The sequence below is a fragment of the Tenrec ecaudatus genome, chromosome 16 (assembly GCF_050624435.1).
Source record: "Tenrec ecaudatus isolate mTenEca1 chromosome 16, mTenEca1.hap1, whole genome shotgun sequence".
NCBI lineage: Eukaryota > Metazoa > Chordata > Mammalia > Afrosoricida > Tenrecidae > Tenrec > Tenrec ecaudatus.
Genome location: NC_134545.1, coordinates 11,785,738 through 11,812,410, shown reverse-complemented (window position 1 = coordinate 11,812,410; position 26,673 = coordinate 11,785,738). Strand labels below are relative to the sequence as shown.

The window sequence follows — 26,673 nt, the reverse complement described above, 5'->3', positions numbered from 1 at the left end:
TTCAGTGATGCAGTGATGGGCTTTGGCAGAGGGACCAGCCAGTCCAGAGGCCCTGGGCTTGGAATGGTCACAGTTCGCCCAAGGGAGAGCCAGAAGGCTTGAGGGGCTGCAGGGTGGCCAGCACAGGTACGTGTGGTTGGACAAGGGGTCTGAGAGCCCCATCAACCAGGGGGTGGGGATTTGGGTTTTTTTGGTAAGTCCCTTGGAGCCCGCCTAAAGGGCTGTTATGCTGGGGAGCGGGGGACACGCTTTAATCTACAGTCTAAAGCACCGACTCCCGCTCAGGTGTGGAAAATGGACGGCGCTTTGAGCGAAGAGCCTAGGGACAAGGAGACCCACTAGGTGGCCTGTGAGTCACCTCGACTACAGAGGGCTGTGGCTTTGCAGGTTGAGTGGGGGGCAGTCGTGGATCTGTCATGTGGTTAGATGGCAGAGTCGGCAGGGCCAGCTGAGAGCATGTCTATGCAGAGGTGGCGGGTGGGGGGTGGCACTGGGGTTTCTGGCTCCATGGATGCCCCTGGCTTAGGAGGGAGGACTGGTGGAGAGAAGCAATGTGAGCAGGGGCAGGGGGATGGGAACCGAGAGGTCTGCCTCTGTCTAGACTTCCTGCTGGAATGTCCTTGCCCACTTAAAAACACCCCAGGCCTCGGGGCCCCATCATCCTGCTGTCCCTTTTTCCTGGATGTTCCTCTCTGTTCTCCATGCCCCAAGGTGGCCATTGCGCCAGCAACGGCTTAGGGCGCCCCCTGGTGCCTGAGTGGAGCAGTCCTCCATAGGCGCTCTATCGGAAGTCAGTCACCAGGCATCTGCTGCGCTGGTGGCATTTCTGGGGGGCTCCCAACCACCAATCTTCCGGGTTGCAGAGGGCCTGTTTAGCCATTTGCACTGCCACCCCACTGAGATGACTGAAGACCCCCTTTCCCTCTGAGGTTTATCCAGAGCCTCAGTCCGACTTATCTGCACCTACCCCCTCCGCTCTTTCCGTGCTGCTTGCTCATTGATTGATTCCCTCAGGAACGTGACTTCCCCCAACAGCGGTCACTTTGGTCTTTACAGGTACAAGTTGACCCATCAGTCAGAGGGATGCCCGGTTGCTACTGAGCATCAGAGGCTTGTCGCTTGCTACTGAACTTGGTGCCAGTAAGGATGTGTCTGCTGGGGTGGTTTTGAGGTGTCTTGGATTTCGCCTCCTGGACCTAACTGCGCGGAGTTGCTAGGAGAAATCGGGAGAATGCTAGCTGTGCCTGTTCACTCAGTTTTCTACCCTTTCCCCGCATCTTCTCTTTCATGAACCTCATAAAGCCAGCAGTGGCGTTAGGGCTCCCCCAAATAGGGAGTACCTCAGTACCATGCTTTTAAAGAGTTAGACTCCCAGAAGCAAGTTGGTGCTTTTAGTGCTAACGACGAAGAATTGATTTTAATATGAAGCTCCAGCTTCTGCTCCCCACATCCTCGTATAAGCCACTTTCCCCTCTGGCTCTGCTCTGAGACAGCTGTCTTTTCCCGAGGGAGGCAGAGGGCGTGGCCGCTGTTGGGACTTGAGTCTGACTGCAGCAGGACACACCTGGCTTCCTGGCTGCTCTGTCCTCTGGGCTGGGGAGTCATACTGGTCACCTGGTCTTTCACAGTCTGCTGCTGAGAGGAGTTTCTAGTAGGTCATTGGTCCCTTCTTTTCCGATGCTACTTAGGCCACCCCTTCCCTGAGGGCCCATACACTGCAGCGTGGGAGGCATACAGGCTCTTTCTGTCCGTGCAGGTGGCTCTGAAGTACAGCCGGCAATTTCTGAAGGCTGTTACTGAGATGATGGTGATTTCACTGACTTGTAAACATAGAGCCATGGAGCTCGGATAACTTTTAAATGGTTGCAAGGGACAAAATGGGTTCTTCTGCCTCAAAAGTTTGCCGACCCTTCCCTGGGGTAAAGATGGGCAGTGAAAAAGTTGGGTTTCCTCTCTGCTGGGCATTACTTCCAGTTGCCACCGTGACTCATGCATGATGCCCACATCAGGGTAGAACTGTGTGTGCTCCGTAGCTCTCAGGGACCGATCACCAAGTCTTTCTTCGGAGGCACCCCTGGGGTGGACTTGAACCTCCACTCTTTTGGTTAGCCGTTCACACCACCCCGGGCCTTTCTTGCCATTGTGGGTCAGGCATCTAGGGCTCACGGTCCCCAGAGCAGCTCATCCGAAGTCACTCTGTGGCAGAGTATGTGGCAGAGGCAGGCTGGAGCCCGCTTCTTGCAACGCTACCGAGCAAAGGACCAAGGTCTTAAAAGATCTTCATGGGCCATGGCCAGCAACGATAGAGATTGTGTCCCACGGGGATCTGGGCCTAGGCCTTCGGGGGTGGGAAGAGAATTGCTGCTGCAGGCCCACGGCAGACAGGGCTGCAGGAGCCTGCTGGAGAGTCTCAGGTGCCTGGCTGGAACGGCTGGTAGAAGGAAGTCCGCCGGCAGTCTCAGGACCCTTTAGTATGACCTGTTCAGGCCGGGGATGGTGATTTCAGCACCAGGGCACACGGCTGAGGCCACCTGACCTCCACTGAGGCTGTGGCTGGGACTAGGAATGACATTCCCAGCAGCCAGGAGTGTGTCCTCTCCCCAAAGCAAAAGGTTTGGAAAGCCGGGCGCAGGAGGAACCAACAGGAGGACCTGAGGCCTAGAGGGGCTCTTTGCAGGTCCTTAGATTCACACTGGGCTGTCTTCTAGCATTGGGGTGGGCAGGGGTCTAGGGCGGAAAGGAGCTGGCTTGGGATTACGATTATTTCTGACAGTCAGGACTTCAAGCAACGGGTTAGCTGTCTCATGAGGCAGCAACAACCCTCCCCAGAGGGATTTAAGCCAAGTCTGAGGTGCCCTTTCCTGCGGCCTCAGCAGAACTGCCCACAGGGAGGAGATGTGCGGGCGGGCGGATTTCTCACTCCGATGCCAACACACAGCGGGCATCAGCAGCTCACCACGTGTGTGCGCTACTTTCAAAAACCATCCCTTTCTCGGTGTTAAGATATGAACACAATGATAATTTATAATTTGTCAAGGGGTCACGAGGGTGGGAGGGGGGCAGGGAGGGAAAACAGAGGAGCTGATACCAAGGGCTCAAATGGAAAGTCAACGTAGATGGCAATATATATACAAACACTCGATACAGTCTATGTGTGGATTGTTATAGGAGCTGGAAGCGCCCCCAATAAAATGATCTTTAAAACAAAACAACAAAGCCACCTCGCCCTCCCCACTGCAGTCTCCACTGTCTCTTCTTGTCCACGCTCCCTAGGTCAGAACTTGGCAAAAAGAAGTCCTGAAACAGACCAGGGAACATTCCGGAAGCCCAGATTCTGCACACCAGCAAGGGGAGCTCTCTGCCGCTTCGTATACCGGAGCCAACAAGACGTGGCCACTGAGCTGGGCCCAGTTCATGGTCCCCCCCCACACCCCCCCCCCCCGCCATGTCAGCTCAGAACTGCGCTCCCAGGGCTGACTGTTCAGGAAGAGACCGCCAGGCCTTTCTCGGGTGGTGCCCCAGAGTGGACTCAAATGGCCAACCTTTCAGCTAGCAGCTGGCACAGGGAGTTGACCAACCTCGCCTGGGGGGCCCACAAGGGTTGGAGCGAGGAACCTGAGCTTCCCTCCGAGAAGCAGGGTGGGGGGGGGTCCCCGAGGTGCTCCTACCTGGACTTGGGGCTCTGAAGGTTTTGACGGCTGAGCAGTCGAGCGGCCGAGACACGCTTTTTGTGGACACTGGACAAACCTGTTGGGGGGGAGGGGATAACAGTCCTCCTGAGATAGGGAGAAACAGTGGTCAGTTGAAAAGCCCTCGCGGAGGGTCCTTGGGGTGCACTTCCATGGCCTGGCCTCTGAGTTCAGAGGGGTCAAGCAGCTGTCGGGAGGGGGTGGCTGGGGCCAGCGCAGAACAGAAAGCAGATTTGGTAAGAGTCCCTTTTTTCCGTGCAGGAGACCCAGGCTTAGCCGTCGCCACCACCATCCTGCTGTCAGCAGACGCTGGTGTGGAGAGGACCGGGTTTCAGTGGTGCCTCTAGAGCAGGGCAGACTAGGAAGAAAGGCCTGGCAAATGTGCCTCTGAACACCTGCCAAGGAAATTCCCACGGTCCACAGTGGACGGAGCCATCATAGAGGATTGACAGTGCTTCCTTTCCTTGTGCAGGGGGCTGCCAGCTTCCGTGAGCTGGGGGCTGAGGGGATGGCAGTCAACAACAGCAGCAAGCTGGACAGAGAAGCACACCATACTGCTGGGAAGAGAACTTCCAACCGTGCGCTTTCTTGAGAGGGGGGTGATGGTAGCATGCTATCCATTTGGGGGTGGGGACCAAACAATTAAGCCCTCCATCCCAAAGTCCCCCAGGAAGCCCGGATCTCTTGCCTTCCTCCTTCCCCACTGGTGGGAATGCCTCTTAGGGAGGGCGTCGGGAGTTACCTTGTGTAAGTTCGGGAGCTTCTGCCACGTAGGTGAGGCGGAATTTGTTCCTCTTCCAGCTCCGATCACTGCTGATGAGGGAGTTGTTGGCCTTCTCAATGTTGACATCGTCGCCCACACAGAACACATCACAGGCTGCCTGTGGCACACAGATGGTGCTCAGTGGCTTCCTTTAGCCGCGGGGGACCTCTCCTCAACAGCTCTGAGACATGGAATGTACATCCCCATCCACCCATCTACCCTCCACACCAGCTCCTACTCTTTCACCCACTTCATTCACTCACTGTCCACCCATCTACCCACCCATGGCAGTAACCCACCCACCCATCTATCCACTCACCATCCATCCATCTATCCTGTACCCATCCATTCACCCACCCAGCCATTCATCCAGCATCCATTCACACACTGATCTCTCCACTGACTCACCCATCCATCTATCCATCCATCCATCCATCCATCCATCCATCCATCCATCCATCCATCCATCCATCCATCCATCCATGTATCCACCCATCCATCCACCCATCCACTTATCCTGTATTTCTTGAGTATATTCAAGGCCCAGGACACATTCTATTTACTACTGAGTTTAGGGCCCAACCTCTACTTAAGACGTAACTCTATTATCCAATGTTTAGAGGCTTAGCATTAAACCAGAAAGTAAATACTTTAAGCTTGCTGACCAATCATCTCTAAAGGTTAAACTATCTATTAAATATAGAATATACAGAACACCTGCACACTTGCTATGCCTTTTCTTGTGGGAGTTGTTTTCTGTTGGCATGCCAAGCTCCTTAGCTCCCCAGCTTTAGTGATTCTAAGAACCCTCACAGGGTGATTTTATTTTATATTTTTACCATTTTTAAAACTCCCATGATGATTTAAAAATCGGTGCCCCGAGGAAGTGGGGACTTTACTTGAGCTAGTTGTTAAGCTCCCTGAGGGTAGACTTATGTCTTCCTTGCATTAAAAAAATAAAGAACCGGGGCTGGCTCAGCTTCTTAAATTGAGCAGTTACCCCACAAAGACTTCCAGCTCCTACAGCTGGAAGCTCGAGGCGGCTGAGAGGTCACCACGTGGCAACAGCCTCTGTCTGCTTCTGTTCTCCAAGGACTGGCCTGTCTTGGCTGCTTCCTGTCCACGCACGTGCACCAGAGACCCAGCAGCGGTTTCAGGGCACGCCTTTGTCAGTGCGTGCATCTGAACGTCTTTCCTTGTCATGTGTGAGCAATATTCCACTGCGCGGGTGCACCACGTCTTAGTTATCCACTCACGCTGTTTACATCTCACGGAAGCTTCAAGGCCTCACGGGGGTCACCGAGGCTCCAGGACGGGAGGCTGACGTCTGTCCGACGTCAGTCTCAGGAGGCCAACTGGTGGGACCCAAGTGCCAGCTTGCTGACCGTGCCACGCCACCCTGCGAGGTGGCTGGCCAGCTTTTTCATACGTGTCCGCCAAATGTGAGCGGAGGACGGGTGCCTTTCGGCCCTGACGTCCCACGAGGCTCTAACGTTTATGAGCCAGCTCCTGAGTGCTCTCTCTAGAGCAGCGGTTCTCAACCTTCCTAATGCCGCGACCCTTTCAGACAGTTCCTCATGCTGCGGTGACCTCCAACCATAACATTATGTTCGCTGCTACTTCATCACTGTCGTTTTGCTACTATGATGAATTGGATGGCCCGTGAAAGGGCCCTTCGACCCCCAAAGGGGTCGCGACCCTCAGGTTGAGAACCGCTGCTCTAGGGGCAGCCCCAGAGCTTTCCTCACGTTCTTTCTGGCTCTCCGTGGTTTAGGCGGGTCTCTGGGAGGTGGGAGAACAATTACCTTGAAGACCTTCTTGGCCCAGGTCCTGAAGGCCTCTTCCTGCCCACAGAGCTCATCGCCCTCCCCCATCTTCAGGATCCTCTCCCCGCCGAGCTCCTCCAGGAGGGTGTCCACCGCGTGTCCGAAGGCGCAGAAGTGGGGGTACGCCCTCGAGCCAAGGCCGAACACCGAGAACCTGCCAATAGGACAACAAAAGGTCAAGGTCTAAGCCGGGGAGCATGGACGCAGGGGCTCTGTCTCCATAAGGTTCAAGTCCAGCCAGTCGCAGTCAGGGAATCCCAAGGCCATTCTCCCTTTCTCTGGCAGCTGTGAGGGGAAATCCCCAGTCAGCAATCAGTCCTGGCCGGGAACACTGCTGCTGCAGCCACCACGGCTGCCACCGCCACCACGGCCACCGCCACGACAGCAGGAGTGGCTGATTAGACTCCAGCTCCTGGCCACTCCATGGGGGTCTGTCCCAGGAGAAATTGCACGTCATAGGGTTCTCAGGAAAATATTATCCTTTAAAAGTGTTTACGTTTCCTTCAGCGTCACATCCCCGTATCGAAAGAGCCACATGTGGCTTGTGAGCTACCGTTGGCCAAGGCCCTGCTCTAAACCAGCCCCCTTAGACTTGGCCTCACACAGGCTGGACAACCATGTGTCACAGCCAACTCAATGGCGGGGAGCCTGGAGCTCCGGGTTATCAGGAGCCTCGGGGCAGTGGTGGCCCCGGGGGAGCATCCTTGTCTTCCACGTGAAGGATGCAGTTTTGGTTCCCGGCGACTGCCTTTCCTGGGTGGCCACCACCTGTCTGTCCACAGAGGCTTGTGGGTTGCTATGAGGCTGCCCAGAGCAGAGCTTCCATGCTGAGATGGGACTCGGCAGGGAGGCCCGGCCATTGACTTCTGCAAACCCACCGATGGCAGATTGGTTGCCTGACCCACAATCAGGACCCGATGGAGTTTGGGTTGGGGACGACTCCAGGGCCGAGACCAACAACAAAACCGTCACTAGTCGTGTGATGAAGGCATTGCTTTCGAAGCCTCTGTTCTTTAGACCCAAGATGCCTGCCACATTGGACCAGCACAGACGGACTTCGATTTGCTCTGACTGGCTTTAATCGATGCTCATACCCGGCTCTTATTTCAGACGTGGTCGCCAACAGATGGCTCAGGCAATGGAATCGTCAATTTGCCCTGGGATGGAGCTGGGCTGGGTCTGGTAATTATGACTGGACTCAAATATCCATTGCAGTCTTTACCATACGATGCCCAACTTCTTCTTCTCAAACCTCTGAACCAGAATCCACAAAACTTCGCATAGAAGATTCCAGGTTGTGAATACCTCAGGCCATGAGGGCCAAGAGGAAAAGTCAAGGATGACCTGCCGGTCCTTCCATAACAAGTCAGAAAACAAGCTCCCCTACGCTAAGGTGACCAGATTTTAACATTGGTAAAGCGGGACACCATTGATAAAACTCATATCCTGGCGGAACAGCCACATGGCAGCCGGACACCATATACCCTAGCTCGTCGTGCATTCTTTCCCAAAATCGGGACTTTAAAAAAAATGCCACGGGACACGGGAAAAATTGTTCAAAATTAGGACTGTCTCGCCAAAAGCGGGATGTCTGGTCACCTTACCTATGTGCAGAATGCATACCACACTAACAAAAACTGAGTAAGTACTGCTGTATCCCACTGATCTGCTAATGGGGGTGGGTGGCGACAGGGGAAGGTCAAGAGCAGTGGTCCTCAAACTTTTTTAACAGGGCCAGTTCACTGTCCCTCAGACTGTTGGAGGGTCGGACTACAGTTAAAAAAAAAAACCAAAAAAAACGATGAACAAATTCCTATATACACTGGACGAGTCGGCTGCTAAGCAGGACAGGCAGCAGCGGCAAAAACACCCGGCAGGTCAGATAAATGTCCTCGGCTGGCCGGAGTTTGAGGACCCCTGGTCAAGAGGGCTGACATTTGGTTTCAGTGAGAGTTCAAAGGTAGTGTTTTCTATCAGAACACTGATTGTAAATGTTCAGCTATAAACCCCATTGTAATTCCGTAGCAATACAGACCCAGGCAACAGCCAGGCTGGGTGTGATTCTAACGCGTGATGTGTTTGCTGCAGGAGAAGAGGCTACATTTGGATAGAAAAACCTGTGGTTGGGACCTACTTGTTCCAAAGTTGGGTGCACAGGAAAGTCAATGAAGGAGATTTAAAAAAAAAACCCAAATATTGCAGTGCTTGTGTCTAATTCTAGACCGATTCAAGCAGATACTCTGGAGGTGGGGCTGAGGGATCGATTTATTGTAAATAGCCCCGGTTGATTCCAATGGGCACCCAGGGCGGAGGACAAGTCAGAAACAAACTCCCGTCCCAATAGAATTGATACCATACTACCAATAATGGAGTATGTATAGTTCTACCCTCCAGACGTGGGTCATGGGTGGGTGTTTCCAGAAGCTTCTATTTGAGTGTAAAGCATGCCACTGAAGAAGGGCAGCACACGGAGCAACTGCCAGGTCTGAACATCCTCCTGAATAAAGGCTGGGCGGCAGCCTGGGTCCCGGGGGCCCGAGGGAGACTGCACACGAAGAGAAGTCACTGGCAGGATTGACCGTGGAACACGGGGAGAGGCCAGGTAAGGACCCTTGCTGGGGAGGTCCCAGGCAGCTGGGACCGGTGTAGTCGGCATGGGTGGGCATGGAGAACAAGACCGACGATCAGTCAACCAAGAGCCCACGTTGTAACCGCATCCAGCTCCTGAGCGACCCAAGTCCCCCCAGTCCCGTGGGCCCTGTCTCACCTCACGTTTGCCAGCGGCCCGGTGCTCTCAAAGTTGTCTCTGAGGTCAGGCCCATCCCCTGCGGATTTCTGTGAGTCCGAGTAGGACGAGACGCTGTTGAATCGAACCTTGTAGCTCCTGCCAAAATGAAACGGAGGCTGTGAGCACGGGCTTGGAGCCTCCTGCTGAGGCCAACGTATTCAGCGATCTCCAAGATACCAGCCATGGCTCCGGGACGTGTGTGTGTGGGGGTGGTGGTGGTGGTGGCAAACCATGACATTCCCTTGAGGTCTTCTAGACTGCATCAGCTGACCCAGGCCCCCCACAGCGACAGCTCTCCGTTCACACCAGACCCTGCCTGCATTTGGGAAGTTTCTGACCCCAGGAAACTGGAGGTCCCAGCACATCAAGAGGACTTGCTCAGGAAGAAGTCGGGAATAGAACAGAGCACCTCCTAGCCACGAGTCCTTCCTTCCTGGCTCCCCCAATTTTCAAGCAACACAAGAATCACCTTGCGATCTCGCGAGGATGCAGGCACTCACTCAGTAGGTGTGGAGCGGGGCTTGAGTTTCTGTCGATGAACAAGCTCCTGGGAGATGAGCGGGCAATGGTGGTTTAAAGCTATCATTCTCTGCCTTCCGCGTGGGAGACCCGGATTCCATTTCCTGGCCAAGGCAACTTGTGAGTAACACCCATTGTATGTCACGGGAGGCTCGTGTGTTGCTAGGATGCTGAATAGGTTGTAGTGGAGCTTCCTCACTAAGACAGACTAGGAAGAAAGGCCTGGGGACCAGTTTCCAACCATCAGCCGGTGAAACTGCTGTGGATCACCATGGCCCCATCGGCAACCTTGCCATGGGGAGGGCATGGGATTCGGCAGCACTGTGGTCCCTTGCACATCATGTCCCATTAGTGGCTATTTAAACATAAGACAACGTAAAATTTAAAACTCTAGTTGCACACCCATACGGGCCATGTCTGAAGCCCTCAACAGCTGTGTGACTGGTGGTGGAAGTTCTGGATCCCCCAAACACTGGATGTTTCTAACCCATTGGGTAGCATATCTTTAATGGAAAGCATTCAAGGAAAAAATATAGCCTTCATTGGCAATCTTGAAAGATGCTATGGGCAAAATATTGAATGATGCAGGAGGCATGAAAAGAAGATGGAGAGAATGCACAGAGTCACCACTGAAAAGGTCTACTTGACACTGCACTCTTTCAGGAAGTGGTACATGAGCAAGAACCAAGCGTGCTGGAGGAAGAAGTCCAAGCTGCACTGAAAGCATGAGCCTAGAACAAGGCTCCAGGGACGGATGAAATACCAATTGGAGCATTTAAGCAAGCCGACGAAGTCCTAGAAGCACTCCTTCATCTATGCCAGGAAATTTGGAAGACAGCTACTTTGTCAGCTGACTGCCAAGAGATATTTGTGCTCACACATTTGCACCTGCTCCAAAGAAAGGTGGCCCCACGGAGTGCGCAAGCTTCAGAACAATATCGCTGATATCACATGCAGGTAAAACTTCCCTGCAGATCATCCAACAGCGGCTGCGGCAGCAGGACACTGACGGGGAGCTGCTAGCAGGCTAGGGCGGATTCAGAAGAGGCCGTGGGACAAGAGAGATCATTGCCAATGCCAGATCGATCTTGGCTGAGAGCAGAGAACACCAGAAAGATGTTGCTGAGTACTTGTACTTCATTGACTACGCCACGGCATTGAACTGTGTGTGGAGCATCACAAACTCTGATTCAACTTGGGAAGAATGGGAATTCCAGAACACTTCATTATTCCGCTCGTGCGTAACTTGTGCATGGATCGAGAGGCAGTTGCATAAACAGAACCAGGGCATACTGCATGGTTTAAAGTCAGGAAAGGTGTCCGACAGGGTTGTAACCTCTCACCCTACTATTCAATCTGTACGCTGAACCAATAGTCAGAGAAGTTGGCTTACATGAAGAAGGCTGTACTCTGAGCCAATGACCGGAGAAGCTGGCTTATATGAATAAGACTGCAGCATCAGGACTGGAGGAAGGCTTATTAACTATGTGTGATAATACGCAGGTGACACACCTTGCTTACTGAAAATGAGGACGACCTGAACCACTTGCTGATGAAGATCAGGGATCGCTGCCTTCAGTGTGGACTACAACTCAGAATAAAGAAGACCTACACCCCCACAACTGGTCCAACGGGAACATCAAGGAAAGTAAAGAAAAGGTTGAAGGTGTCAAGGATTTTGTCTTGCTTGGATCCACAATCAATGCTCATGGAAGCAGCAGTCGGGAGGTCACAAGATGCATTGCATTGGGTCAGTCTGCTACGCCAGGGCTCTTGAAAAGCAAGGATGTTACTCTGAGGACCAAGGTGCGCCCAGCACAAGCCGTGGACGATTCAATGGCCTCACCTGCATGCGCACATTTGAACTGGAATAAGGAAGACTGAAGAAGAATCAATGAATCTGAATAGGGGAAGTATCATTGGCTGCTCAAAGGGCAAACCGATCTGCCTTGGATTAAGTACGGCCAGAGTGCTCCTTAGAGGCAGGCATGGTGAGACTTCGTCTGACATGCTTTGACAGTGTCACCACGCTTGGGGAGGCAGAGAGGATGGCCCACCATAAGGTGGATGGACACAGTGGCTGTCACACTGGGCTCAATTCCAGGCATCATGGTGAGCACGGCGCGGGCGTGGGTGGTGCTCCATTCCATTATGCACAGAGTCGACATGGTTGGAACAGACTTGAGAGCACCTAATAACAACAGCAGTGGGGAGCACTGGGCGCCCCCCCCACTTCAGCCTCTCCTCCTCTAAAAGCTTAGCTCCTAACATATTTCAAAAGTCTGCCAGTTGCCATTAAAATGTGGTCACGTTGATTCCATCTCATAGCAACCCCGTGGACCACAGGAGAAAAACTGCCGTGTGTGTCTGAGACCGTAAGTCTTCCTGGGAGCAGACAGTCTCAGAGTTTCTCCTGCAGATCAACTGGTGGGTTTGAACTGCTGGCCTTGTGGTGAGTGGCTCCACGTGTCGCCCACTGTACTAGCGGGGTTCTTTTTACCGTGTGACATAGTATACAGACCGATGCCCCCTGGCCAGAGGAGACCAGAGTGCTCGGTCCATTGTTTTGAAGGGGAAGAAGGATGCCTTTGAGATGCAAGCATCAGCATTACGCTCGGGGCTTAAAATAAATCCAATTTCCCAGTTATTCCTCTAAAAGTGGCAAGTTTTGTTTTCAGACAAGAAAAAAAAGAAAGAAACCCAACCGAAAAAACAAAACTCAAAAACCCAACACACACACACACACATCTGAGCGCAGAAGACAAATAAAGGAAAGTACGCACTCTGGGCGCAGGGTTTCTAAGTTGGATGCTCTCCAAAGTGTTCGCTCCGGCATCGGGAACGTTCTAAATATATGCACGTGTGTTTTCTGCCCTAAAATCGTCTCGTGCTGAGTCACCGAGCCAAAGGAGCCAGGCAACATACCAGGGGGCGGCCGGGTTGCTCATGTGGGAGAGATGGTTGTGGGGGTAAAAATAACGGCACTGTAGTTGGATGAGGTTTTCCGTTTCCCCAAATGCTGTCTTACTGGTTCTCGGCCTCTGGGCTTCACAATCACACCCTCTCCCGCCACCCCACTAACCCTCCCAGCGCCTGCAGAGGTGGGCAGAGGAGAGACAGTTCTACCCATTTGACAGATGAGAAAGACGGGTGCCTGGTGAGGCCAGAGGCCAGGCAACTTGCTCAAGGCTGCTTTGGCGAGTTAGTGGCGCAAGCTGGGTTAGGACGCAGGTCTCCTGAGAACGCGTAGCGCCAGGGCAGACCGGACGGTGGGGGGGGGAATGGGCGTGGCCTTGGCTGACAGTGCACAGAGCACACGTGCACACGCAGAAGCACACACCAGCACACACACGCACGCACGCGTGCATGCACACTCTACCTGTGCTGTCTGTCCCGGGCCGCAGCCAGACCTTGGACCTCGGTGCCACCAATGGGGAGGGGAGGCCCTTTACGGGGAAAGAAACGCAAGGGTTCCGGGTACCTAGAGAGGAGAACGGATGGTGCCCTATCGCTCCCCGAAATCTGGGTGAGGGGAGACCTGCTAGGAGGCTCCGCAGGGGCAGCGAGGGAGGACTTCAAACCCAACCAGGGTCATGGAGTGGATTTGGGGTCTCTGAGCGGAGAGCCTCGTGTTTCTCCTGCAGAGCGTCTGTGGGGTTTGAACCACCAGCTGTGTGGCTAGTAGCCCAGCAGCTCACTCACAGTGGCTCCAGGGCTCCTCAAGGGAGGACCAGGTGCTGGGTGCAGGACTGGGGCCAACCACAGGGACTCAGGGGTGCTCCACCCCTGGACAGCAGATACAAATGAGAATACAACCAAAGGCACCCCAAAGGGACTTCTGTACAACCCAGTCTGTGAGCAGCCGGGCGTGGCCACGCTGGTGGCCGCGCTGTGCAGGACGTGCTCAGTGGTGGCCTGGTGTGTACGTGCTCTGCACTGTGTGTGGGGCGACTAAGGACTTTTCAAAGCTAAGTTTTGATTGCGGATGTTTCCGCACCTTACAACAGGCCTTCGGAACACCGCCCCCCCCCACTTGCGATGCATGTCCCCTGGGAATGTCTTTTGGCCACAAGCTACTGTCCACCTAACTGCTGCCGCGGGGTGGAGGCCAGCGCAGCAACCCTACAGCATGGGGAACTGCTCGCGAGGGGTTCCCGAAACTGTGGAGTTTGACGGAGCAGCTGGTGGGCTTGAACTGGCCACCTCGTGGGGTGCAGCTCAGCACTTAGCCCACTGCGCAACCAGGGCATCTTACCAGGTATCTAATCTGTTGGACTCAGCCGTTGTCTCAGTTGTACCTCTGCTGAGAGCCTCAAACTGTAAAGCTAAGCAGGAAGGAGATGCTCATTCCAGTGGTTCTGAACGTTGACCTCCGAGAGGTAACAGCCTAAGACTGGCGGACGCTTACACGGACGGCGCCCTTGACTCCTCACGGGGTTCTCCCGTCTCGTTTCTGATTTTGAGTCTCACAAGTTGGTAGGTGAAGGGAGGTATGACAGTTCCCATTTGATGGGAAAAGGCGCAAGGGCACAGAGCTGGGAGGGAGGGGGTGGGGTCTGGGCAAGATCTCCCAGCTACAGAGGGCAATCTCGTGGCCTTGTGGGTCCTGGGCAGCTGCCATCCACTTTGGGTCTCAGGTGACCTTCTGGCGGCAGCCACCATGCAGAGTGCAGCTGGGAACCCCGGCTGTTTGAGGACACTTGTCGGCACCCCGGGGGTGACCTCTGACCGCAGAGGGAGGGCCCGTCACTTACTTCCTCTCCTCCTGTACCGAGTTGGGGTGCCTCATTTCCATCAGAGCACAGCCAAATTTCTAGAAAGAGAGGGGAGGAACCGTGAACCGTGTGCTATTGCACCTGCAGTAGGGTTGGGCACCGAGAGTCTGGGGTCCTGGTGGGCGAAAGGCAGCCTCATGCCTGGGAACCAGGATGTTCTCATAGCTTATTTGGCCTGCTTTCCCCTCCCACCACCCCCACACCCTTTTTCAGGGGGAAAAAAAATCACTAGTGAGTTAGTAGGTCATGGAGTGAATTCCCCTTCTGGGAATGAACCCCCTGTGTCCTACAGCTCAGAATCCAGACTAGAGAGGAGGTGTCGCCTTTGCAGCCCCTCCCCCGATCATTCTGGTGCCTCCCCAGGGGGCAGCCATACCACCCAGGTTAGGAAACTCCGTCCTAGATGGGCAAGGACACAGGCTGCACAGCTGGGCTGAGCTGCAGAAGCCACAGGTGGGCCAGCTGTTTAAATGACAACAGGTGGGACCCCGCCCATCAGCAGACAGACAGCCCCTCTTTGTGGCCTTCTGGCTCTGAAATTACCCTATCCCCTTCTCCCGGGGTAAGGGACTCTAGGTTCTGGATCCCAGCAAGTAGCTCAGTCCGGTGACCAAATTGTTGCTATGGCCTGGCCACGCAGTGGCCACTTGCAGGCCGAGAACCTGGCGTGGTTCAATCTTCCCGCCAGCACCTGGAGAGGAGACCCAACTGCTGCCCTGCTTCCTCCCCATTGATGGGACCACATGTCGCACCAGGGGACAGCTCCTCTTACCTCTCCGTTCTCAGGGGGGTCTCCGTTGCCGAAGGTGCTGGTGACCACCAGGACCAGGGTCTCGTGTTCCAGGTGCACAATGTCATATTCTTCCATGGACATTACCTAGGTGGCGGCGGGAGGTGGGGAAGGAGGAGGAGGAAGACTGACTGTCTTGTCCATAAAAAATGACCTTTCCAGCTTAGACCGCCCCCACAGTTTCTACCTATGAACCCAGCTTCTGCCTCCCAAGCCCACATCCCATCCTCCTGCAGCTCCATCAGAGTGAAGCCAGGGACCCTGGCACACCTACCGGCCGGGACCGAGGATCATACTGCCCTGCCCCCATTTCAAAAGTACCCAGACCTTTGCCTAAATAGCAACTTTCCAGAACCCATGCCTCCTTTCCCCAACGAATGTTCCCACTGCTTCTGATAGGAGGCGCCCGCCATCTTTCTGGAGCCCGAGTCTCCGCAATCCTTCCTCTGCAGTGTCAGCCCTTACTGCAGACATTCTGGCTCCCCAATAAGGACTTGGTGGAAAGGTTTGTCCCCTGACTCCGGTGCCCACTCATTTCCCATGGCGGAGAGAAAAGAGGCGCAGTAGGGGACACAGAGGGATGGGAGCAGGGAGGAGCAGAGAAAGAGGGATGTGAGGAGCCGTTTTCTTGGGAAGGAGGACTCAAAACTTGAGGTTGCTGTCTCTGGCCTGGGCTTGGAGAGGGTCCAGATGAAGGTTTTTGGGCAGAGTGAGACCAGCCTATGGCCACTGGGGTCTAGACAGCTGTCGGGATTCTGAGTAACCGTCAGGCGTTGAGAAATCTTGACGGACAACCTTGGAGCCATGGACGACTACACCCAACAGCCCCTGGGGTCTTCCTGGCTGCCCTTTGGCTCAATGTGGCCCTGCGGAGACTGACCCTAAGGGCCGGGCCGGCCGCTTCTTCTCTCTAACCTTGTACCCACAGGAGGGAAAGATAGCTGCCCTCTCTTTCGGCCTCACCAAGGACCATTTCTCAAAGTAGGCCCCAGGGAACCTCAGTCTCCAGAGAGCTCCATGACGGTAAGCAGTCGGTGAAGTGTGCTTGGGGGACACTTGGGTTCTAGTCCCTCCACTTTGGGCGAGGATCATACACCTTTGCAGATCAAAGGCCCCGAGAAGTACTGGACACAGAAACTTCCCGATGTCCCAATTGGAATCAGTTCCTATCAGCCCACTGCCACGTCGTTCTAAAGGCATCCCGGGACCTCTGTCCTTTCGTTCCTCAAACTCAGGAGGCTCTATGGAAGGGAAGGGAGTCCCAGCGGGTGCTGAATGCGCTTGCACTGACATGCTAATGGGCTTCCTGGGGTGTACTTCCGCCCATTCTCAGAGGGAGGGGTCTTTTCTGCTGCCTCCCCATCTTCAATCACCCGAGGACCCCAGAGGTGGCATGCCCTCACCCACCTTGGCATCGAAGGCGTGTTTGAAGATCTCACACAGGGACTTGGCGTAGGCCTGCGATTTGCCCGTCTCGGTGGCGTACAGGATGGTCGCTTTGACCCTCTTGGCCATTGCTTGTCCCATGAGCTTGGCCGAGAACTTGACAGCTCTGAGGGGAGAGGAAGTTTGGGCAATGGAGACGGGTCTGAAGATGTTGGGTCAGGACTTTGGGGCATGAACCAGGACCCAGGAGGCTTCACAGGAAAGAATTTGCTTTTCATCTTTGAGGGGGGGGAGGTCCTCTTGGGCACACTTGAAGCCCCTGAGTTTAGGTGCCACATCAACCCTTTTACTTGATCTTTTGGACCAACGAGCCACGAGTTAGAACTGCTGGTGGCTGTCTGCTGCTTTGGCCCAGATGGGTCAGCCTCAGTTTCAGGAACCTCAGCCTGCCAGGCTTCCCACTAGAGGGCCATCACTCTTGGCAATGACAAACCCATTGGAAAAGTGATTTAACCATGGGGAAGCAAAACAAAAAATAAAAAGAAAGTGTTCTAAAACGGACTGTGGTGATGACCGCACAGCTCTCCCGGACAGGACTGGACTGTCGAGAGCGTGGTAGGTGGACGAAGTGTCCATAAAACCGTTACAGGAAAAAGGACCATCATTCTTCTTCTCTGTTTACCACATAGGTGCCGAGGGCCTGCCTGTGTGCCCGTGTGCAGGGAGGTCCTGTTACGGGGCTGAAGAGCGTTAAGATCCCAGTGGTGACTGTGAGGTAGAGCTTACAGGAGAGGGGGAGGGGGAGAGGGAGAGAGAGAGAGAGAGAGAGAGAGAGAGAGAGAGAGAGAGAGAGAATGGGCAGACAGCACAGAGACAGAGGTAAGAGGAAGGAGAGAGAGAGAAGGGGGAGGAAGGTGGAGGGAGAGAGGAGGAGAGAGGTTAGGGGAACATAGAGAAGGAGAAAGGGGAGGGGGTGTAGGGAGGAGTGGGGAGAGAGGGAAGGGGAGGAGGGAGAGAGAGAGAGAGAGAGAGAGAGAGAGAGAGAGAGAGAGAGAGAGAGAGAGAGAGAGAGAGAGAGAGAGAATGCACGTGTGCGCGCTCAGAGAGGGGCGGGCAGGGGTAGCCACACTCAGCCAGCAGCGAAACCCTGGGCATAGGATCAGGAGAGACCTCAGAAGTTTATACATCGACATAGGAATGGCCGTGTCTGGGTGCCACCAACATGCCCATCAGACAGGGCCTCCACAGAGCCTGACACCAAATCGGCCAGCCTAAAAGCCCTACCTACCAGCAGGGTGGGGTTTTAAAGCTCAGACCAAACATCAAAAGCAAGCCCTTTGCTGTCCAATCTCGTCCGACTCACAGGGGCCTGCCTTAGAGGACAGAGCAGAAGGGTCCCCGTGGATTCCTGAGGCTGCGAATCTCCATGGGAATAAAAAAGGCTTCATCTCTCTCCTGCGGAGCGGCTGGTGGGTTTGAACTGCTGACCTTTCAGTCTGCAGCCCCACACAGAACCACGGTGCCACCAGAGCCCACTGTGCCACGGCAAGCCCCAGTGCGTCCCAGGAAACCCGCCAAGCCAGACCAGCACCCCTTTGCAGCTCCTGGAAGGGGGAGGTGCAGTCAGGTCCAGGGCAGGGGGTGACGGGGTGACGGGGTGACAGAGTCGGGCTCCAACTTTGAGCCAGCCTCCCTCTTCTAATCAAGAACCTACGTGCAGATTGGCTGCTAATTATGCCCCACCTGGGGATGGCTGATGGCAAATTCATCACTTTCCAGAATCGGGGAAGCCGCCCACGTGGGGGAGGGGGGTGCTCCGAGTTAGGGAGTGCAGCCAAAGGAAGAAAAGGGACCCGAGGGTTTCCTTTCAATGATCTGAACCCGGGAGAGAAAAGAACAAACTAAACAGCGCGTCTATAATTAACTCCCATTGTCTCTACCCCAAACTAATAGTGCAATGAATGTTTTAGAAGCTCCCTCCCTTCTCCCCTAAGACAGCTGAACTGGAGCCAAAGGCCGCCCGCCCTCTCGGGGAACATCTGTGAACCTGGAGGGACAGGGGTTCCTGCTTGAATGACGAAGGGACTGGGGCGGGAGGTGGGAGTTATTGGGATATGCTGCCGGGCCCTGCACTGCCCATCAGTGTCTTGGTTCGGGTGTAGGGCACGGGGGCATGTAGCTGTCTTCTAAGTCGAGGTCCCTAGCAGAGCTCTGGGCCCAGGGGAATGGAGGGAAGACAGTGCACATCCACCTCCTCAGCCAGCAGGGGGCAGAAGACAGACATGGCCATTCCACCAGCTCTGCAGACCCCGCGCTCCTTGTCAGCTGCCCAGGAGTTCTTCCGACAAGGTGACAAGGTATTCTTGCCTTTGCCTACGAGCCCCTGGGGGGCAGGGGGCTTAGACACTGGGCGGCTGACTGCCAGGTTTGAGCCCACCAGCTGCTCCCAGGGAGAAAGCGGGAGTTGTTGGCCCATCAAGACCTCTGTTGTTGGTCAGCTGCCACAGAGTGGGCTCCGGCCCACGGCAACCCTATCTGTGCCCCGCAGAAGGACACGCCGCGCTGTCCTCACACCTGCTCCTACGCCCGAGCCACAGTGGTTGCCACGGGGTCAATCCATCTGCAGAGGGCCTTCCTTCCCCACCCACCCTCACCCCTCCACATCACCAAGCACGGAGGCCTTCTCCTTGGCCTGTCAAGACCTGTCAAGACCTTGGCCTTAGCAACCCTGTGACGCACGACTCCTCTGTCCTGCAGGCTCGCGGTGAGTCGGCGGGGGCTTGATGGCGGCGGGCTTGGGTTTAGCCTTCACCTGCCCTGTGGCCATGGCCCCTTCCCACCCACTCTTTGCTCAGCTGAGTCTCAGTCATGTTATTGGTCCACTCAGTGGTCACCTCCTCAGGGGAAGCCCTCCCTGACCTCCGAGCTTGAAGTCTTTAGTTCACGGTGCCGTGAACTTTTCCTGGGTGGTACTTGGCCCAGGGTGGCATCACCTGTATTGGTGAGGGCCTCTCCCAGGTGACGGCCTGTGTGCTTTGTGAGGGCAGGTACCACTGTGGTCAAGCCAGAGCCTGGCAAGGGGCCTGCCGCAGAGCAAGGCACTCCGCCTGCCCTGGTGGACTGAGCGAATGAAGGGGTCAGTGGGGAGTCCGGCCCTGGACTACAGGCCCTTCTAGGCAGCCCTTCCCAAGCCTGGGTTTGGTCACTTCCTGACAGCACCAGGGACAGCGGCACATGCTGCCCACACATGTGTGGTTCTTGCCATCATTGTGACCTGGAGCCGCAAGAGGGCACAGAGTCGGGGTAAAGACAGTGAGGCAGGCTGTGGCTCTATCAGCACCCCAAACTCTGAGGTGAAGGAGGCACAATGGGGTGGGAACAGCGAGGACCTCATCATACAGGGGACCCAGAGGGGCTCCCATCAGTCCAGCCTCCCACCCCCTGGCCCCCGTGGCCAGGGACTTACTCTGCCAGCTTCTTGAAGCCAATGGCACGCCGCTTGGTGGGGGTCCCGTTGGTGCCCTTCCAGACGTGGGTGTTCCAGGGGTCCGGCTGGGGGAAGAAGGACTGTCACTGGGGTGAAGGGACTGGGGGAAGTTGGGAGTCCCCTGTCCCCAGTGCTCCAAACGTTTAAGCCCCCAGCCACTAGCTGGAAGGCTGGCAATCCGAATGCCTCAGAAGCAAGACTTGGTATTCTACTAGGGGAAACTGATGCCATGGACACCCTAAGTGGCTGTGTAGCCCAGTTCTACTCCAAAGCACCACACAGGGGTGTTGATTCGATAGGGCAACAACACTGATGTTTCACTATGACCACAGAGTGGGGGGGGTGTCCACCTCTCTGCATTACCCTTCAGACCCGCACTCAGCCCCTTGGCCATCCCACTCTCCCCTTGACCTCCGCCTTTCTCCTTCCCTCCCTCCCTCCCCGCAGAGAGACCGCCCCCAGAGAACTCTGTGGCTCTGGGTTGGACCCCAAGCCTAGGCAGGAAAGGCCAGGCTGCCGACCGCCTCCTCCACACACGTCACACAGATCTCACACGGAAGGGGTCACCCTGGGGTCGTTTCAGACATTTCTTTGCACTTTCTAAGTGTGGCTGCTTGAGAAACCTCACTCATTCACGTGGTTTGTGTTTCTCTCTCCCTCCCCCTCCTCTTGCGAACCCTGGGCTAGGATGCTAGTATGTTAAAGTGCTGAGTGGACGTTTTAGCTGACTCCTGGTGACCCCCCCCCCCACCCCACTGCATCCACAGACAATGGAGTGAAACGCTGCCTCCGCTAAGCCCAGGCAGCAAGGCCTGGTGACCTCCTTTATAAAATTAGCCAGGGGAAACCCTGTGGACGGCCATGGCCCGGCTCAGCCACGTTCCAGCTCTCCCTCTGGTCAGGCACTTTCCCAGCCACCCGTTTGCCTCCCAGGCCAGGCAACGGAGGCCCAGGGAGACGGTATGCTGGAAGCTGCCTGGGTCACAAGTGGCAGGGCGAGGGGTGAGAACCAGAGCCCCAGCTCCTCAGCAGCTGTGGAGCCTCAGCACTAGGAGGGTGCAGTGGCCCCACCAAACACGGGGCAACAAACGGCACCCCACTCTACAGGAGAGGGCTGTGGGAGCCCAGGCTGGGCGAGGACAGAGGACACTGACTTCACTGTCAGCCTGGTGGCTCCAGGCCCCAGCCTGCCTTGGGGAACAGCGAGACAGACAGACTGGGGTGGCCTCGGCCCGGACACCAGGGTGGGGAGGGGCAGGACCTGGTACTCGAAGGAGGGGGTGAGCCGGTAGTTGAGCATCTCCTGGTGGAAGACGGGGGTGATGCTTCCAGACATGGGGGGCACGATCCACACCCAGTCAGCTGGGCAGCCCCCCCGGCAGCGGTACTCATTCTCCATGTGCTTGATGAAGGACTCGGTGGCGGAGTGGTGGTCGACGATGGTCACTTTGTCACTCTGTGGGCACAGGCAAGACGGGGTACTTGGGGGCTCCCTTCCCCACAGGGCAGCAGTTCCTAGAGGGTGGCCCCGTGATAATGACTTCAGGCAGTGCCAAGTGACAAGGCGATTCTCTCTGGCTTCTCTCTTGCCAAGTCTGACGCCACCCAGGAGGAAGTTGTCCCTGCTTGGCTCTCATGTGTCTCGTGCCCCTCCTGTGCTAAAGAGCGCTGGCAGCGGGGCGGTTCTGCATTGGCCAGCTAGCTGCAAGGTCAGCAGTTCGAAACCCTCAAGGGCAGTTCTACTCGGTTAGCATTGACTCGATGGCACCGAGTTTGGTGGTTTGCTTTGTTTTCTCCCCTGGTTTGGGGCTAATAGCCTCTCTCCTACCGTTTGAACAATTGTCCCCCCCCTGTATCATGGGGTTTCTCTCTATGTGCTACTTCTCCCCTCCCTGTTACTGTCATAGGAGAGAGCCAGTCTTGGGTGCCAGGCCCCCGGGCAGCGAGCGTGCAGCTGGAACGGAGCGACTCTGCTTTTTTCTCTCAGTGGCCTGGTTGCTCCTTCAATTGCACGATTGTTACTTCCAGCCACTGAGACGGGCTCTCCCTGCCGGCTGGCTGACACGATGCTGCTGGGGAGTCAGAGTGACTAATGAAGGAGACTGGTCCATCAAAGGCAAGGTGGGTGGGCTGCAAGGCTGGGAACTGGGCTCTGGAGGCCCCTGGGGACACGATTCACTGGTTTGCCCAGCCAGTGCTATGTGTCCTGCTGACAACATGTCACTCCTTCCTGTATTGTTATTATTTGAAATTCTAACTTTTATTTTGTTAAAATCACTTTAATGGGGGCTAATATAGTTCTTACCACAATCTACTCACCCATCCATTATGTCAAGCACATTTGTACATTTGTTACCATCACCATTTCCAAAACATTTTCTTTCTACTTGATATCAGGCCTTGGTATCAGCTCCTCATTTTTCCCGCTCCCTCATGAATGCTTGCTGATTTACAAATCATTATTTTTTCATGTCTTATACTGACTGAGGTCTCCCTTCACCCACTTTTCTGTTGTCTGTCCTCCAAGGAAGGGGTTATATGTAGAACATGTGATCAGTGCCTCCCTTTCTCCCCCTACCTTCTCCTTCCCCTCCTGGGATCGTTACTCTCATTATTGGTCCTGAGGGCTTTATCTGTCCGGATTCCCTGTGTCTCCAGCTCTTATCTGTACTCGTGTACATTGCTCTGGTCTAGCCGGATTTTATCCTCTCTTTGCTCCTTTTGCTTTTCCAAGTGTCCAGGTTTGAAGGATCCGTTCTGTGACTGATGGTGTCCCTAGGAATGACGCCTCAGGACTAGGAGCAAGTCCGGGGGGCACTCCTGGGAGATGCAGTGTAACAGAGCCCACGCTCAGTAATAAGGATGCCCCTGGGTTGTGCGCATGGTTACTGTGTTGGCTGCTGACTGGAAACTGGGTGGTCTCACTGAGCCCACCCACAAGCCCCTAGGAAGAATGGGGCTGGCCAGCTCCCTCTGAAAGACCAGCTGCTGGGGACCCTGCGAGCAAGCACAGCTGTGCTCTGACGTGGATGGGTCACTCTGAGCTGCACAGTCTCTGGTGACTGTGACCAAGATGTGGTCGCAGGACACATCCAGCTCGGCTCCACACAAGGGTGAGCAACATGCCAGGAATCCCCCACCTCCGCATCTAACCGTCCGTTCCCGCTACAACCCCCGCCCCACACCCACAATGAGCGGACGGAGCAGCCAGGAGGCAGCCCGGCCTGGTGGGCACAGCCCTCGGGGTCCCCTCTGGGCCGCTGCAAGGCCTCCACGTGTGCCCTGGGCTACCTGGAAGCTGTAGAGGACAGCAATGTTGATCTCCACCAGCGCCTGGTCCTTCCACAGGGAGGACGTCTTCCGCATGTCCAAGTTCATCTTTTTGGCCACTTCCTGGAGGAGGACACAGACTTACAGGCAGGGCACCTCTGGACCAGAGGCGGCCGGGGCTATGCTAATTGACCAACCCTGCCCATTTGAAGAGGGATTCTCTCACTCACAAGGCTTCCTTGAGGAGGACCCTCCCTAGTGGGGGGTCCAGGTGATGAGTCAGCCTGCTCCCTGAAAGGTGGGGGCCTTGGAAGAAAGGCCGGGTGCCCAGTCCCTAAAACTCCTAAGACACTGAGTTCTATCCAGGGGCCAGCAGGCTCCAGAACCGACTGGACTGCAACTGTCCATGTGTCGGACGGCTTCCACAGGGAATGAGAGACTCGGCTGGCCCTTTAACTACAGAGCTTGTGTCCCTGCTGGGGAGAGGGACGGTGTATCAGTCCTACGAAGGACACAGGCAGGGAGATAGGATGAAAGGGGGAAGGCCCACTGAAGAGACTGCACACTGGTTAAAGCACTCGGCTGCTGACTCGACGGTGGGTGGGGGTGTCGGAACCCACCAGCCGCTGTGTGGGAGGAAAGGCCTGGTGGGATGGCAGCCTATGTGGTGGCACAGGGTCGCCGAGTCCACCAGAGGGTATGATTCTCAATGTAACGGGGAGTATCCGGAGGGCTCCAGCCAGAGGTGTCAGCAGGGGGTGACCATGTGAGTCCTGGCTGTCAGCATGAGCATTGAGCAGCCGTCGGAACCCGAGGACTGAAGGAGGTGTGCTGCGCCTCAGTTACCCAGTGACCCTGCTTTGCCGCCTGGCTGGGAGCTGAGATCATACACGGCAGCAGAGATCGGGGTTCATGAGACTCCTGAACACACTCCGAGGCTGTGCTGCTCGGGGAGGGGACTGTCACTGTGCCACACACACGTGTGCAACCTGCTGCTTAACAGGGAAACGTGTGCAGCCAGACCTGCTGCCGCTACCGTTTCCATCACATGGTCTTGGCTGGAAGAACAGAAACCCGTTGTAGGAAAACACACACACACACACACACACACACACACACACACACACGAAATGAAAGAAATGATTTCTGGACAATCTTCCGAGTGTGCCGACAGTCTTTCCTGCCTCTGCCCCACCGCGGCTCACCACTTGCCATGAGAACTTGCCGCGAGAACTCTGAAAAACTCCGATGCCCAGGCCCCGGGCCAGACTCCTGAACTCAGCACCGAGGGGAGCGGGGTACTACATCATCAAAAGCTCTGGGGAACTGCCAACAGGCACCACATCCCGGCCGGGGAGCTGGGCGTTACCACCTAGACCCCCACGGGCTCTAGGTGCCAGCTCCGCTGCTGGCTGCACCAGGTGCACACCGCTGGCCCATCGGCGAGCCCGTTTCCTCGCGCCTCCCGAAACCAGGCCGGCAGACTTGTCAGAGCGGCTCTTGCTGACAGACAAACAGTAATTCTGAAGCTTCCCCCAAAGCGGCGTTTCCGGAAGTGCTCCGCCCCAGCACTGCGAGCAGATGAGGATGAGTCAGAGGGAGCGGGGTGGTGGGGGGAGCCAGCCCCTCCATGGAAGCACGCTCATGGCAGTGCAGAACCACGCCAACTCTGCCCCCCACCCCACCCCCGGCTTGTTTTTTCAGGAAAGAGATGCAGAGAGCTGCGAGTCTGTGGGTCCTTCTCAAAGCCTTCTAACAAGCCGGAACACCCCCAGCCACGCTGGGTGTGCACCCTGGCTCTGCAGCTCACCAGCCGTGTGACCTGGGGCTCCTCATTCCACCTCGAGTCTGCAAAGGGCGGGGGGGTAGCACAGGAGCTCTCAAGAAATGGTGGTGAGGGCTCACAGAGAGCGGACCCCATACAGAGCACCTAGACAGTGCCCCGCACACCCTGGCTGGTAGGTGGCAACCCCATACAGAGCACCTAGACCAGCGGTTCTCAACTTGTGGGTCGCAACCCCTTTGGGGGTCGAGAGACCCTTTCACAGGGGTCGCTCGATTCACAACAGTAGCAACTTCAGAGTGATGAAGTAGCAACAAAGATAATGTTATGGTTGGGAGGGTCACCACCACGTAAGGAACTGTATTAAAGGGTCGCGGCATGAGGAAGCTTGAGAACCAGGGACATAGACAGTGCCCAGCACACCCTAACCAGCAGGTGGCCACCATGTGTGTGCCGCAGAGCCCATCCTGGCATGTGAAGCCTGAGGGCTTACGACAAGGAGTCCCTCCATTGGGACTCAGTTCCGTGCCCAAGTCCGTCCTTAAATCAGATCAGAACAAGTACAGCTCTCATCTAGTGGCGGCTGGTCACCCGTCTTCATATTATACAGTGCACCTTCCTTTCTCCATGTAAAGACCGTTAAAGAAACTCTTCCACACACACGGAAACCTCTCTCGCAGACAATCCAGAAAGGTGCTAGCGTTGCCATGGGCGCCGAGATAGCTCAGCCGGCTGTTGTTGGTGACCACTGTGTGCACCTTTCCTAGAACAGATGTTCGGGGCTACAGTCCACGCGCGCAGTCACGGAACCCAAGGGGGCATTGCACTGAGCCCGCGTGCTGCACCAGACCTCTGAACAGCCAGGACCCACGCACGGTGCTTCCAATCGCCAACTCCGCAGGCGACCACTGGGCAATGCCTAAGGAACGCCCAAGAAGAACCAATGCATTCGTACCGTGGTGGTGATGGAGAAGAACGAACGGACCATGGGCTGCCGAAAGGGCAAGCAGATCCGTCTTGGGAGAAATGCAGTCCAACTGCTCCTTGGGAGTGGGGAGGGTGAGCCTCTGTCTCATGGACTGGACTGTGGGCATGCGATCAGGCGGATCAGTCCCTGGGAATGGACGGCATGCTTGGAAAGGCAGAGGGTCAGGGAAAGAGAAACACCCTCAACGAGATGGACAGACACAGGGAGTGCTAACAACGGGCTCCAAGACAGCACCGGTCGTGAGGGGGGTGCAGGACCGGGCGGTGCTAGCTTTGGTGGGGCGTCGGGCTGCTGCGGGTTAGGAGAGCCCCTACCGACCACAGCCACCTGCATCAGGGGGCGTGGCTCGTGACTCCAGGTCCGCGGTGCATAACCTGGGTGGACGCTGCCTGTGTTGTTAGTCCTGCTACAGCGCAGGTGCCTCTGGGATTCCAGGAGCTCTGACAGATCACAGCGGCGGGTGCACTTGACCAGGCTGATCACAAGATGAATGGAGGGTCATGTCCACCGAATGAGAAAGGCAGGTCTGGGACTCTACCTCCCAAACACCAGCCACTGCAAACCCCAAGCGGCACAGGTCTCCCCCTGCTACGCGGGCTGCACACCTGA

The 26,673-nt window shown here is 55.8% G+C and overlaps 1 protein-coding gene across 1 annotated transcript in view; it reads right to left on the bottom strand.

The window, feature by feature from the left end:
• NOS1 (nitric oxide synthase 1) overlaps positions 1-26,673 on the bottom strand; it is an 86,811-nt gene that overhangs the window by 13,024 nt on the left and 47,114 nt on the right. The window contains exons 10-20 of the mRNA XM_075534646.1: positions 23,315-23,416; positions 21,285-21,479; positions 20,003-20,088; positions 16,558-16,702; positions 15,133-15,237; positions 14,340-14,398; positions 12,965-13,066; positions 9,046-9,162; positions 6,258-6,432; positions 4,432-4,570; positions 3,669-3,747 (exon numbers count right to left, since the gene is read on the bottom strand). Of these exons, the coding sequence (XP_075390761.1) occupies positions 3,669-3,747; positions 4,432-4,570; positions 6,258-6,432; positions 9,046-9,162; positions 12,965-13,066; positions 14,340-14,398; positions 15,133-15,237; positions 16,558-16,702; positions 20,003-20,088; positions 21,285-21,479; positions 23,315-23,416 (1,304 nt within the window). The remainder of the gene's footprint in view (positions 1-3,668; positions 3,748-4,431; positions 4,571-6,257; positions 6,433-9,045; positions 9,163-12,964; positions 13,067-14,339; positions 14,399-15,132; positions 15,238-16,557; positions 16,703-20,002; positions 20,089-21,284; positions 21,480-23,314; positions 23,417-26,673) is intronic.